The 15,903-nt window shown below is 38.8% G+C and overlaps 1 protein-coding gene across 2 annotated transcripts in view; it reads right to left on the bottom strand.

The window, feature by feature from the left end:
• Nucleotides 1–1,615: 1,615 nt before the first annotated feature.
• Nucleotides 1,616–15,903, bottom strand: part of LOC131435537 (zinc finger MIZ domain-containing protein 2) — a 210,442-nt gene continuing 196,154 nt past the window's right edge. For both annotated transcript variants that reach the window (XM_058603543.1, XM_058603542.1), the window contains exons 7-11: nucleotides 3,687–3,829; nucleotides 3,237–3,620; nucleotides 2,957–3,173; nucleotides 2,300–2,896; nucleotides 1,616–2,239 (exon numbers count right to left, since the gene is read on the bottom strand). In XM_058603543.1, coding sequence (XP_058459526.1) covers nucleotides 2,102–2,239; nucleotides 2,300–2,896; nucleotides 2,957–3,173; nucleotides 3,237–3,620; nucleotides 3,687–3,829 — 1,479 coding nt within the window. In that variant the 3' untranslated portion in view covers nucleotides 1,616–2,101. The remainder of the gene's footprint in view (nucleotides 2,240–2,299; nucleotides 2,897–2,956; nucleotides 3,174–3,236; nucleotides 3,621–3,686; nucleotides 3,830–15,903) is intronic.

Here is a 15,903-nt window from a genome sequence, read left to right as displayed (position 1 = left end):
ATCTGAAGAGAGGAGCAATAGAGTTTCGATAGTCTGTTCTGTGGAAAGTTTAAACTGTTGTTTCGAGGAGTGAGCGTTTCCTCATAGATAATATGTGTATGAATGGGGGACTTTCCATACTTTCCTTCCGTTGCCCCTTAAACCTTGTTGCAACCTCACCTCAGCTGATGGCGGAAACGAAAGCTGATGGCGGAAACGAAAGCTGATGCCCCACGATTGCCGGTTTAAAAATCCATTTCACAGAAGTGTGGGTGTGGGTGTGTGTGTTAAAATATGCTGTTCCGTTTTAGTTCGCATTGTAAAATACTGATTCTTCCCCTTTTTTTTCTCTCAATTATATTCCTTATAAGGAATTTTGATTGGTTTAATATTCGGCTGCTGCTGCTGGTTTGGTTCATTTATTTTATTCGTTTGCTGTTTAAAACATGTCTTGATTTAGTTAATCCTTAAGATTTTTTGTTTGTTTTACATTTAAATATAAATAACTATCACTTTGTTAATTTGGATTTTCATTTAGGATCTAGTAGTTTTGAAACCATAAATAAAGTGTGGTTTGACTGTTGCCTAGGAAACAGGAAACGATATTAAGAAGACGAATCGACACACGGTTTCGTGCGATCGAAGTGTGCTCTGGGCGTTGTTGGAATTAAATAAAATAACTCTAATTGTTTATGCGTGGAACTTTGCTGTCGCGAGGGACGCGAACTCCAAGGGCGAGGATTCATCCAGAGAGTAGCGAGAGAAAACCAAAACCAATGCAAACGGGCTCGGCTGGGAAATTCGAGGAACAAAGTAGCAAATGCGAAAAACGGGTTTTCTAAAACTGATTCGGTTGCCTTGGTTTCGAGTACACCGGAAAAAAAAAAACAAACAAAAAAAATACTGGCCTCAAACTGGCGCCGCCATCTTAATTGATCGATCAATTGGTGGTTGGTAGATTTCTGCTTTTTTTTGTTTACTTCCTTTTTTTTTGACAGTAAAATCAAAGGTCACTAAGTTGAAGCCGTTTATTTTCTAGTGCTTTTTTTTCCTCGTCCCAATCGATTCTATTAGGTCTTTGCAATTCGGTTTTTTTTTCTTCAATATGTACGTCAATTTTCATCCAGATTGTATCATGTTTTTTTTGTTGTTATGTTTCAAAATACAGATTGATTAATTTTATAACTTTACAAACATCCAAGAGAGCGAAAATTATAACCGATTCTACACTTTTTTTTTGGAGTGCATCTGTTTGATCTTTTTTTTTTACTATGCATGCTATCAGTTAAATGTCAGCTTGTTTTTTTTTCTTTTCTTCAATGTGTGTATATATGCGCGTGTGACTTAGTTTAAATTTAGTTAGTTGTATTTGTAATATATTAGATTTATGTATAATAGTTCCTTAATTCTTTTGTACATTTTTGATTAAAATTTAATATCTTTAATTTTAACATTTCACTTAAACAATTCTCTTATTTTTTTTTGTTTTATCTCTTAAATCATTCATTTAAGATCATTTTGGTCTCTATAAAACAGAGTCGATCCACGTTGTCCGGAAATAAAATATGAAATAATATACTAAAAATTGTTTATCCGTTTAGCGTTTCTTTCTTTTTTTTTCTTTCTTTCTTTCTTATCTTCGTTTTGTACAAAATAAATAATTTTCTTTTTACAAAAGACTAAGAACTATTTCATGGAAAATAAATATTGAATTAAAAAAAAAATAATGCCGTGTAAAAGCATTCAAAAGTGGCGGGTTTTTGGCTATCACTTTCTAGGTCCATAATCCCGTTCGTCTTCCGTAACCGTAACCTTTGCTTTACAACATTAGATTAGCGCCGCTTTTTTTTAAATCACATTTCATTTTCCGCCTCCCGATCTGCAAAGCCTTGCTCATTTCCGTACCGAATCGAACCGTTCGTTCGTTTTATTTCTTTTTTTTTTTTATTTCGTTACACATTTAGGAAAACAATGTCTCTTTGTTCTGTACAAACAATTTTGACTGCTTTTGACAGAAAAAAAAAATCTGGATGAAAACAAAAACAAAAACCCATCACATTGCAGCTTGCAGTATAGTTCTCGATTATGCGCTGTTTTGCCGCCGCTGCCGCCGGGCGTGCCTCTAGTCGAACAGTGCGGCCAGAATGTCGTCACTGTTGGCATTGTTGCTGGAACCGCTCGACGGTGGTGTGTTCAGATCCGGCGGTGGATCCAGATACGACAGTAATTCCATCGGGTCGACGACGTTGTCCGGTAGAAGCTGAAGCGGAATTAAATAAGTTGTGGAACACACTTACAAAAAACATGTGACAGAACTTACATTCAGATCGTTGCCCCCTTCGCCTTCAATGACCGCAGCGGGATCGAAGTTAAGATCGACCGGTAGATCGACATCGGTCAGCCCGACCAGACCCGTCTGCTGTTGATTCTGCATCATCGAGTTCATCGTGTTCATCAGATTCTGCTGGAGATTGTTGGCCGAGTTCATCATGCTTTGCGGTGAGTTCATCATATTTTGCGGTGAATTCATTAGACTCTGCGGTGAGTTCATGATGTTGGCCGCCGGGTTGTTACCCATTCCCATGGCTTGCTGTTGCTGTTGGTGCTGAGGCGAATGCATCAAACTGTTTGCGCCGCCCGGGTTGCTATGGCTATTGTTGTTTTGGTTGTTTTGGTTACCGGCCGTGTTGCCAGTACTGTTGTTACTACTATTGTTGTTGGAACTATTGTTACTGCCGTTGTTGCCACTACTACTGCTACTGTTGTTGTTGTTGCTGCCGCTTCCGTTGCCACCGGACTGACTCGAGTTGAGCTCGTTTGCCGACGGCGGTACGCTCGGTGGTCCACCGGGGGTCATTGGATGTCCGGAAGAATTACCACCGCCCGGCGTATGTGGAGTGTGAGGTGTGTGGGGCATCTAAATCAAACTCTATTAGCTTTGCACGGTAAAAAAAAACACCTAAACTTTCAACCTTACCTGATCGTTAAGCGATTTTTCCATCGCATTAAGCGGATCAAGCGAATTAACGGAATCGCTCAGATGTGCCAGTGGATTGCTACCGAAGTCACCAGCGTTGCCAGATCCGTTCCCTTGCGCCGCGCCACTGTTCGGTTCCTGTTTGACCGGGTTCCCAAACTGTTCCTGCTTGATGGGATTACCGAACGAATCGAACTGTGTTCGCTGATTGTAGTTACTGAAAAGAAAATAGAAACCATTAAGCTAGTTCCCGGGAAAACACCCGACCGAGCAAACTTACTTTGATCCCATCATGCTTCCACTGGCAATGGAGCTCATGTCCGGGCTCATGTACGGACTCATGGCGTTCATATTATCCCACGTAGGCAGCGAAGTCGATCCCGGTGACATAACCTTACTGAACTGTTTACTATCTCCGTCCGGGTCCGGTTTGATACCGACCAGAACCGGTGTCGAACTGCCCCGTCCGTTTCCACCGTCACCGCCACCGGGAGTGTTGCTGCCCGGAGCGTTGTTAGCAGGTTTGATCGCTCGCCAGTTGGCCTGTGAATCGATCACGACCTCTTCCGTTTCCAAACCGTTCGGGGTGTTGGAAGAGTTCAGTGTATTCAAAATTGCCCACATGTACTGATCGATTTCGAGACCTTCGGTCAGAGCAGGTTTACTGTGGAAGACGAAAGAGACACGTGTTAGAATTTGCTCACAGAAAACCGGGTTTTATTTTACTTACTTGCACACAGGACACCTCCAGTTGCCGCGTTCGCAGTTAAGTGCCAGATATGCTTCCACGTCGAAGCACTGAATGTGCTTGCAATCGTGACCGCGCGCTGGCAGTGCTATTCGCTTCGAGGTGATGGTACATTTGAGGGAAACCTAAAGCCAAAAAAAGAGAATTAATCATCAAGTTGGACTGTCAAGTCAAGCCCAAACTTATTGGGTCTGCACAGTTCAATAGATAGAAATAAGCAATTGAGCTTAACTAACGGATTGTCTTTATTTTGTCCACACATTGATAGATTGTTATTGAGAATGAGAAAAAGGAAATGGTCGCATTGGCAACTTGCGAACAATAAAATAAAAGAACATCAAGCAAGAATCAAATGATGAGGGGTAAGACTGTCGTTGTTCACTCCGATACTCCTCCTCAACGACCACTACAACATGTAGATAATCCAAGCATTGAAGAAAATTTTCGGTGCTTCGTGATTCCCACAGGTTTGGTGAGCACATCTGCAATCATCATTTCGGTCGGGCAATATTCCAAATGTATCAATTTCTTCCTTCACATAGCATTGCTTGGTTTCCACGTGCTTTGATCGTCGTGTCACTCTTTCTGCGGTAACGAATTTTATGCAACTTTGGTTGTCTTCCTTGATAGTTAGCGTTGTAAATTCAGCTTCGCCGAAATCTTTTATCAGGTTAAGAATCCAAACTGCTTACTGACTCGTATCACAGAGAGCGACAAATTCCGATTCCATAGATGACAAGGTCACACATTGCTGGAGACGACTTGCCCAAGGAACGGCTCCTCCAGAATAGAGAAAAACTGATCCAGTCGTAGATTTTCTCGTTTTTTAATCGCCAGCCCAATCAGCATCAGAGTATCCTACCAATTTACCGATTGGATCGCCATACCACAGACACAAAGTTTTTGTTGATCTTAAGAAACGAACAACGCGTTTAGCGGCCACCATACCAGCTTGTGTGGGCGCTATGACACTACGTCCGAGAATTGACGCGCTAAGTGCTATGTCTGACCTTGCACAAACTGCTACATAGAGAAGCGCCCCGACGAGACTGCGATACTCCGTAATATTTTCTAATGAGGGGCTTTCCACAGCAACCTTGGTAAATCCTTCATCCATTGGAGATTTAGCATTTTTAGCATCTGAGAGTCCGAAGCGTTTAGCTACACGGTCGATATAGCCTTCAAGGGATATTCCATATTTACCATCCTGACATTTGACTTCAAGTCCAAGAAAATGGTTCACTGTGCCGAGGTCAGTCATCTTGAATTCCTGCTTCAGTAACAAGTAGATTTTCTCGATTTGTTCCTCATACTGGCACCCGATTAAAATGTCATCTACGTAAACCAGCAGGTAGATGTGATCTCCGTTGACAGTTTTCACGTAGAGGCACGGGTCTGCAGAGCACCGTTTGGAATTCATCTGCTCGAGTGCAGTGTGCAGTCTTTGGTTCCAGCATCGGGCTGATTGTTTGAGTCCGTAAATGCTCCTCCTCAACCTGCATACAAGATTCTTTTTACCCTTCTTCACAAAACCTGCCGGTTGTCTCATGTAGAGTTCCTCTGGCAACACACCGTTCCAGTACGCAGTTTTGACATCGAAATGCCGCAGTAGTAAATTTCTTTTGCTAGCAACCGCCAACAATACTCGCAGTAAGCATCGCATTTGATCGCCACCAAGAGCAAAAGCACTGTACCTGGGGTCAGGTACAGGCAGCACAGCAAGTGCAGTGGTGTTCACAACGACGGCAGAGTAACTGAGATAGCAGTAAACGACAGAAGACTGCCAATTGGAAACAGCAGAAGACTGCCAATTGGAAATCGTTGGAAGAGCTTCACGTCGTTCTTCACGATAAAGGAACTTCTTATATCTGAAATTTTACTAAACATAAGTTTTTATTTTGGTATTAATAATTTACAAAAAAATTCAATGTAATGGATGATCTCATGGAAGATCATCCGAATCCGATTCCGGATATTAGTAAGAGTTTAAATACTCCGAGGGCTAAACATTATCCACAGGGTACCACTGGGCCATGGATAGTCTATCTTCGAAAAAAAAGAAAAGATTTTAAACTTGATGCAAATTACAAAGGATTTGACATCACATTTCTCTGAAGTTAAAGAAATCTGTAAGGTTAATAGAGATAAAATTCGAGTTGTTGTTAACGACTTGAAACAGGCAAACGATATTGTAACCTGTAAATTATTTGCTATTGAATATCGAGTTTACATTCCATCGAAGGAGGTAGAAATTGACGGTGTTGTGACTGAAGCAAGTCTGACAGCAGATGATTTACCTAAAAATGGAGTTGGCCGTTTTAAAAACTCCATGCTTGAGGGAGTTAAGATACTCGAGTGCAAACAATTGTATTCAGCACCTATTGTCGATGGAAAAAAGTCTTATCGTCCCTCAGATTCGTTTCGCGTAACATTTGCCGGATCTGCATTGCCTAGCCATGTCTATATCGATAAAATTCGTCTTCCTGTTCGGCTTTTCGTACCGCATGTTATGAATTGCACGAACTGTAAAAAATTCGGACATACAGCTACTTACTGTAGTAATAAGTCCAAATGTATCAAATGTCAAGGGCCTCATAAGGATAATCTTTGCGATAAAGATGTTGAAAAATGTGTTTATTGTGGGGAAAGTCCTCATGATGATCTTTCAGTGTGCGCTGCATTTAAGCTGCGTAAAGACAAAATGAAGCTTTCTTTAAAAGCACGGTCTAAGCGCACATATGCAGAAATGCTTAAAACGGTCATACATGTCTCCCCTTTGGAAACCGAAAACGGTTTTTCAAATCTTGCGCAGCCAGAGGAATCTGACTCTGACGGAAATAGTGAAGATACCTCGTTTGTCACTCCTCAAGGGTCTGTTAAGAGGAGATTACCAAACCATAAAATACCAAAAAAGACACCTGAAATTACACCTTCAAAAAAAGATCCCCGTGTTAAAGCTAAAAAGCCAAATTTAAAACCAAAAACTGTGCCTCCTGGTTTGTCAAATTCACAAACCAATCCAGGAACTAGCTCAAGAAAAGACAATAATCCAGTGGGCTCCATTTCACATTCACCAACAGGATTACTGAAATTTTCGGAAATTGTAGAATGGATTTTCGCTACATTCAATATTTCTGAACCTCTAAAGACCATCATAACAGCATTCCTTCCAATAGCTAGAACTTTTTTGAAACAGTTATCAGCTCAATGGCCAGCTCTTTCAGGTTTTGTATCATTTGATGGATAATTTATCATCCGCCGCAAATGATTCAATCACTGTCCTGCAGTGGAATTGTCGAAGCATCATGCCAAAACTTGATTCATTTAAAGTTTTGTTGCATAGTCAAAAATGTGATGTATTTGCTTTGTGCGAAACATGGCTTACATCAAACATAGCCCTAAATTTTAATGACTTTAACATTATACGTCTCGATAGAGATTTCCCGTATGGTGGAGTGCTTTTAGGAATTAAGAAATGTTATTCCTTTTATAGATTAAACATTCCTTCGACTTCTAGTATAGAAGTTGTTGCTTGTCAAATAAATATTAAAGGAAAGGACATTTGCATTGCTTCGATATATATTCCTCCAAGAGCTCAAGTTGGACAACGACAGCTTAATGAAATTGTCGAAGCCCTTCCTGCTCCACGTTTGATTTTAGGAGATTTCAATTCGCACGGAATGATGTGGGGTTCCGTTTACAATGATAGCAGATCATCTCTAATATATAATATTTGCGACAATTTTAGCATGACGGTACTAAATATGGGTAACATGACACGGATTCCAAGACCTCCTGCACGTCCAAGTGCATTAGATTTATCTCTTTGTTCGACTTCAATTCGACTAGATTGCACCTGTAAAGTATTTCCTGATTTACATGGTAGTGATCATTTACCAATCATCATCTCAATTAGCAGTAACAAAGGCATTGCTAATTCAGTTCATATTCCATATGATTTGACAAAAAATATTGACTGGATTAAATACCAAAGTAATATTTCAAGTGTCTTAACTTCAATGGAAGAGCTCCCCCCACTTGAAGAACTTCCTCGTTTGTTCGATTCTGGAAGCCGCAGAACAAGCCCAAACCAAACGATTTCTTGGTACATCGTCTAACAGAAGGCCTCCAAACCCTTGGTGGGACAAAGAGTGCTCAGATGCTAAACACGCGAAACAAAATGCTTTCAAGACGTTTTTAAAACGAGGAGGAGGAACTCCTCAGAATTTTGAAAAATGTTTGACTTTAGAAACCAAGTATAAGAGCATACTTCGGGCCAAGAAATGTAGCTATTGGAGACATTTTGTCGAAGGTTTGTCAAGAGAAACCTCAATGAGCACTCTTTGGAATACGGCCAGACGAATGAGGAATCGTAACGTAGGAAATGAGAGTGAGGAATACTCGAACCGATGGATATTTGATTTTGCGAGGAAAGTTTGTCCAGATTCTGTTCCTACGCATAGCATTATAAGAGAATCTTTTCCAAATAATGGTTCCATTGATAGCCCCTTTTCAATGATGGATTTTTCCATAGCACTCATGTCTTGTAACAATAACGCTCCTGGGTTGGACAGAATTAAATTCAACTTGGTGAAGAATCTGCCCGACCTCGCAAAAAGACGTTTGTTGGAATTGTTTAACAAGTTTCTTGAGCAAAATATTGTTCCACCTGACTGGATGCAAGTGAAAGTTATCGCCATTTAAAAGCCGGGGAAGCCAGCTTCCAATCACAACTCATATAGACCCATTGCAATGTTGTCCTGCATCAGAAAATTGTTCGAAAAAATTATTCTTCGACGTCTCGACACTTGGGTCGAGACGAACGGTTTGTTGTCAGATACTCAGTTTGGCTTCCGTAGAAATAAAGGGACGAATGACTGCCTTGCATTACTTTCGTCTGTCATCCAAATTGCCCTCGCTCAAAAGCAACAAATGGCATCTGTATTTTTAGACATTAAAGGAGCATTTGATTCAGTTTCCTTTGATGTTCTTTCAGACAAGCTCCACCAACATGGACTTCCAGCGGTTATAAATAATCATTTGCACAACCTTTTGTCAGAGAAACGCATGCATTTTTCATATGGCGATTGGGCAACATTCAGAATTAGCTACATGGGTCTACCGCAAGGCTCATGCCTCAGTCCGCTCCTTTATAATTTTCACGTGAATGAAATTGACAGCTGTCTTGTAACCCCATGTACACTAAGACAATTGGCAGATGATGGCGTGGTTTCAGTTACTGGATCCAAAGCTATTGATCTGCAAAAACCATTGCAAGATATCTTAGATAACTTGTCCGTTTGGGCTGTTCATCTTGGTATCGAATTCTCTGCGGAGAAAACAGAGCTGGTCGTCTTTTCAAGAAAGCATGATCCCGCGCAGCTTCAGCTTCATATGATGGGAAGAATGATCCAACAGGTTTTGACTTTCAAATACCTTGGGGTGTGGTTTGATTCCAAATGCACGTGGGATGTGTCCTAGGTTTCTGATGCACCTAATGTGTCCTAGGTTTCTGATAACAAAATGCCAACAAAGAGTAAATTTTCTTCGAACAATAACAGGATCTTGGTGGGGTGCTCATCCGGAGGATCTAATAAAATTGTATCAGACAACGATACTTTCAGTGATGGAATATGGATGCGTTTGCTTTCATTCCGCTGCAAACTCTCATATTATCAAATTAAAGCGAATTCAATATCGTTGTTTGCGAATTGCTTTAGGGTGCATGCATTCGACACATACAATGAGTCTTGAAGTTCTGGCGGGAGTTCTTCCATCGAAGGATCGTTTTTGGGAGCTTTCATCGCGACTGCTAATAAGATGTGAGGTACTGAATCCCCTGGTTATTAATAACTTCGAAAGGCTAGTTGAGCTTCAATCTCAAACTAGATTCATGACAGTATATTTTAACCACATGTCACAGGAAATCAACCCTTCAAGAAATATTCCTATCCGTGACAGCCTCCTAAATGTCCCTGACTCAACTTTATTTTTCGACACATCCATGCAGCGCGAAGTGCGTGGAATCCCGGAACACCTACGCTCGATGGAAATCCTAAAAATATTTTCAAGTAAGTTAAGGCATATTGACTCTGAGAAAATATTTTACACGGACGGATCACGAATTGAAGAGGCTACTGGGTTTGGTATATTCAACAATAATGTTTCGGTCTCATTTAAGCTTCAAGAACCTGCATCTGTTTATATAGCAGAGTTAGCAGCAGTTCATTATAGTTTGAGTGTAATCGTCACATTATCTCCAAACCATTATTTTCTTTTCACAGATAGTCTGAGTGCAATTGAAGCTATTCGCTCAAACGCTGCTTGCCAAAATGAACCTTTTTTCTTGGGCAAAATAAAACAGTGCCTGAACGTCATATTGAATAATAATTATCAAATCACAATAGTTTGGGTTCCGGCTCATTGCTCCATTCCAGGCAATGAAAGAGCCGATATTTTAGCCAAACGTGGTGCTATTGAGGGTGAAATTTATAAGCGACCGATGCCTTTCAACGAATTCTATAGCGCGTCTCGCCAAAGAACACTTGCCAGCTGGCAAGCTTCTTGGGATAAAGATGATCTGGGTCGGTGGATGCACTCAATTATTCCTAAAATATCGACAAAGGCATGGTTCAGGGGACTGGATGTGAGTAGAGATTTCATTCGTGTTATGTCCAGACTCATGTCCAATCACTACACGTTAGATGCACATCTCCTCCGAATTGGACTTTCCGAGACTAATCATTGTGCTTGCGGCGAAGGTTACCGCGATATTGACCATGTTGTTTGGACATGCGTGGAGTTTCGTGATGTCAGATCTCTACTAATAAATTCCTTGCGTACCCAAGGTAGACTATCCAATGTCCCAGTTCGCGACATTCTTGCTTGTCGTGACGTTCCTTACATGAAACTTCTTTATTATTTCATTAAGTCCATTGGAGTTCCAATTTAAATTTCATTTTATGTTAGACTGTTTTCTCTTCCATGAGTTCAACCAATAGCCAACTATAGGATATTGAATATAAGTGGTGAACTGATACAAACAAACCTGAAATAGTTATAAGATCATGTACAAAATAAATGTATTTCATTTAATGTAATTTAAAATAGCAACTCGCTTGATAAAAACAGTGTTTAGATTAACCAATGAGTACCAACATACTAATATGATATTCGAAATGTATTAGGTTTAAACTACTATGTATTGTGGATGCCTCGGCGAAGAAAAACTTATGTATATTGCCTATGAAATAAACGTATTTATGAAAAAAAAAACAATACTCGCAGAGTCGTTTGTTTGATCACCGGCGCGAATACCTTCGTCGAAGTCCTGTCCGAACTTCTGGCAGTAGCCTTGTGCTACCAGACGGGCTTTATACTTGATAGCTTCGCCAGTTGCATTCCGTTTAATTTTATTAACCCATCGGCAGCCGACAGTTTTTCGGGCAGCAGGTAGTGGCACCAAGTCCCAGGTTTCATTTTCGGCATGTGACTTCAATTCATCTTCCACGGCGTTCTTACATGCCATACTTTGGTCACACTGTACCCAAGTAGCACACGTTATTACACTTCAATGACAGTAACTTATATGGAACAAATTCATAGAACATGGTAAAGCCATTGCAACGTGTACTATAACTGTCATGTAACCGAAAAAGCGTAAGAGGCGGAGCTTACGCGACTTACCGAAATTCAAGTAACACAATTTGTTACACATTGATTACAGTAACTTATTAGAGGCAAAATATTTAAACAGATTGCAGCCATAGCAACGTTAGTTATATCTGCTAAGTAACCCAAACAGTGCTCAAGTAATGATGTGTTGAATATCGGTCTCATTGAAACAAATAATACGTTTCTGTCAAGCTATTTTGGTAACTTTCGAGATGCCAATTTAGTATTGCGACTGAAGAATTTGTTTTGCATTTTTCTTTCCAAATGTTGAAGCTACACAAAAATTGGAGAGAGCATTATCTGTATAGATTGGTAGTGGATTGTGAAAAATTAAATTAAGAACGTGATCATTCTTAAACCTTTAATGTCTATCCAGATTCAACATGCCATTCAATATTTATTGTGAAGTTGATCGTTGTACTTATTAAAAAACGTTCGCGCCGTCGAAATTTTTAGTTTTTGAATATTGTTTTGAAATTAATATTAAAATTTTCTTTCAGGTCATATGCAAATTGAAAGAAAACCTTTTCATAGGAAACACAAGTTCCAAGCATTTTCTTAGTAATGATAAGTAAATTATTCATATATCATGGATCAATGGCTTAACAAACTCATTTTTTGTTTGTTTCATGAATACTGCTTTTAATGTTCATAATGTAAGCCATTTGCATATATTTTGTCGAATATACACTACCGACACAATAAGTTGAAACATGCTTCCAAGTCAATAAAATGTATTTTCACTTCATTGTTATTATACAACATTTTGCATATTTACTAGCAATTTACACAAAACGTTTATTTACATACTTTTTCAAAGCATAATAGTTTTTTTATTCAATAATGTAATATAATTTTAGGCACACTCAAGCAAAGCAAAAGCAAAGCATAATAGTGTTAAGTTGCAAAACGGGGCAGATTTTTAAATAATGTCAAGGAATAATGTTTTGATTAACCTTAACACTCCTAATGAATAACTATATTTGTTAACCCCGCGCTTGGTTAGTTTTAGTCAAAAATTACCGCTTGCTACAGTTTTATATCTTTCTTGAACAGAATAATTCCTTAACCGTGCTTCGAGTATATGTGTCTATGTGAGTAAGAATGCGACAAAACTGTGCCAATATGTGAATTAAAACAGTTTTTTTGTTTTGAATTAAGTATTTATCTAAAAATTTGCGTTCAATGTAAGACCTCTGCTCATCTACAGATATTAATAAACTTGGTATTGCTCTTTCCATTCTCATTATCGCTATTCCTTCTTCAAAAATTTCTCCATCACACATCACATATCACGTATTCATTGTATAGCAAAATTCACCTTGATGAAAAATTCCAAATTCCATTTCTAAATAGTTCGTTGTTCACTGAAAGTAACAGTAAAAAACAAAGAATTTTTATTTTCATCCCGCGTTGAAATTATTCGTTTGTGTGCAATTCCTTCTCAAACTGGATAGATTCGATACATATTTGAAAATTTAGCCGATAGAAAAATGTACATAAACTTTCAAACTACACTGTATAAATTCTTCAAGAATTACAACTGGTACAGTAACCGATATGAAACCATTATTTCATTTAAATATGTAGTATGTCACTTATTTATTGTTGTTATTTTTAAGTAACATATTTCGTTGCGGTAACTAGTTTGGTTTGACCATGCAAATTTGTCGCATAAACATTATTACGAATTGTTTTTTTTTTCACACGAACTTTTGTTTCGGTGTAACCTACAAATTTTGACAGCTGCTATTGAGTCAACTTTCATGGAAACAAAAGATATTCTGGTGGTGATCAGTTTGTTTTTTATTTAATTTTTCAGTTCACAATGGTGTTTAGCGTTGTTCAAACACGAAAAACCAATCGGTCGCTGCCATCTATGACAGTGATTCCATCGAATTGGGTAGAAGATAGTTCGGTTTACTGGCCTCCGAACAATGTTATAAGTCTGTCGAAAAATGAATGTTCAAAACCGGATAAAAAAACCTGGAGGGAACAAAAATGTAAGATTCTTGGACGGAATCAATCATTTCAACAAGCTAAAGAAATGATGTGTATACTTGAACAAAAAACTGATTCAGAAGATGCCTCGCAGATGGGCCATGGAACAATATTAAACCCTGCAAAAAAAACAAGTTAAATTTTGTTCGAAGAGCTATAAACTAGTAAGTGACTTTTATCATGCAATGGTATTATAGTGAGAATTTTATTAATTTTGTGGTTCAAAATCTAGAGTTTACATACAACCCCCCCGTCTTGTACGACTACTCAAACATGAATTTTACAACGGATTCCGAATCGTTATCAGCGTTATGAAAATGGAGGTGGTGAGTGTCGTGCATCATCGTCGAGAAAAGGAGGCAAAAAAACAGGATATTATATTTGATGATTCTTCAGCAGATACTGTTGATGCTGCTCCCTCACTGTCTTGTTATCAAACCCAGAGCAACGAGTCTGATAGTGATGAGTGAACATGTGAATTTCTGTGTGCACAAGTGGCAAAATGTGATTTTGATTTGCAACAAGTTTTGTCAAAAACTGGTCACACTAACAAGTATTGAACGAAATCAACTGATCACTGAGAACGTTTGAAACATACATTTCAAATAACTTAAACAGGCGGGTAATAAATGCATTTGAAAAGAAAAGAAGGAGAGAGAGTCATACAGCAATCAGATAAATAAAAAATCGATTTCGAATATGTTTTATACCTTGATGCTTTTATTAAAAACCATAAATATTTTAACGGATTGTATAAATCAATGGAAAGAAAGCGGACTTTGGTAATGCTACGTCCTTGCATTCTTTATGTTTATTATTTGTTGATTGATGATAATCCCATTTTCAAGTATTTTGTTCAGCTCATACACAAACGGTGTTAAAAAAGTATTTATATTTTTGCGTTTGCTGTAAGGAAAACAATAATTAGAAATGAGATATGATCAGTATAATCATCAAATTACATGGTCAATCTCATGTACATTTACGAGTATTGGCCAAAAATATGTCGTCGAACTTTTAAACGTTGGTAAACCATCGATGTTAACGTTCAGTGACAATTTATTTGGTAACTCTGTATATGTGCACAGTGTATTTTCGAGAATTTGATATAAACCGTAATGCCAGTATTCGCCTCCAAGGGCCTGATTTTTTTAAATGTGGATATTCCGGGGGGTACCTACCAAAGTTCTTGCATCTTTGGGTAGTTTTATATCTGGAATGTGGCTTTTCAAACAAACGAGCAAAGTGTTGTTTGTTGGCTTTTTTGGAATCATTTTCGGAATACATTCAACCGAATAAGCTTCAGTATAAGATATATTTTTTCGTTTCACGCTCTCTAGTAGTTCTTTTTTTTTTTGAAAAAAAAGCAAATTACGTTTGATTTTCTTCCACATTATGTTACTGCATTCACTTTAAAAATAATACCGGACACTAATTTCAACTTCACAAACGGTAAACTTCAGCTGCATATTATTGCTATGATCTTAAAATACTACTTTGATTCGATATATTTTATATATGTTACCTTGTAACCTTGAAGTTACATTTATCACTGTGTAACATTATAGTACCTTAGTGTGACGAGCTGTAAATTCGTAACATATATTTAACTGTTTTTCAATCCCCCACCGATTACTACCACATTCCTCACCAGCAGCCAGGCACATCTCCATACCAACGGGTTCATCTACGGCCAGATTCGCCTTGAACGAACTCGATTTTTCTTTTAACTGCTTTGGGCAATCTCGTTGGAAATGTCCCACTATCCCGCAGTTGTGACAAACACCGACTTTCTTCTTTTTCTTCTTGTCGGTCAATTTAGAAATATTACGCACGGAACTTTTTAGCGCTCTCTCATCTTTTTGTTCGCTTTCGATACAATCACGTCGGCGCCGCCATTCATCACGCAGTTTACCTTTGACGTAATCTAACGTCAACTCAGCTTTCGGACATGCCTCAGTCACATTTATTAGGCTTCCGTACGACGGTGGGAGGCGTGACAAAATAAGTCCCATAAACGATCTCTCCTTTAATCCTTCGTCGTTTATTTTCAAATGATTCTGTAATGCTGTCATCTCGTTCAAGTGCTCTAAGAGGTTGCTGTCTTCTTTCAGACGCATAGAGCATAGTTTTCGCAAAATATGGAGTGTATTACATATAGCCGACTCTTCGTGAATGTCCTTCAATGTGTCCCACATTTCCTTCGCCGTTTTCCGGCGACAAATGTGAACCAGCTGACTGTTCTCCACCGCCAATCCTATCATCACCCGGGCATTGCCATCTCTCATGGTCCAGTCCGCAGTTTCAGGATCCGGTTTTGGTTCGGTCACTGTTTTCAACAGGCCATCCTTTAACAGAAGAAGCTCCATTTTAAATTTCCATACTACATAATTTTGCTCGTTCAATTTTTCGATCGCTACTTTGGAATCTGCCATCTTTAATTTTTATTCCAGCAACTACGCACAAAGTTCGAAGGAAATAAATATCTTCGCGATTAGCTCAATTTTCACATCACGCTGGGCCC

The sequence above is a fragment of the Malaya genurostris genome, chromosome 3 (genome assembly GCF_030247185.1).
Source record: "Malaya genurostris strain Urasoe2022 chromosome 3, Malgen_1.1, whole genome shotgun sequence".
Taxonomy (NCBI): domain Eukaryota; kingdom Metazoa; phylum Arthropoda; class Insecta; order Diptera; family Culicidae; genus Malaya; species Malaya genurostris.
Note: the sequence above shows the minus strand (reverse complement) of the source record. Positions and strands in the feature narration are given on the sequence as shown.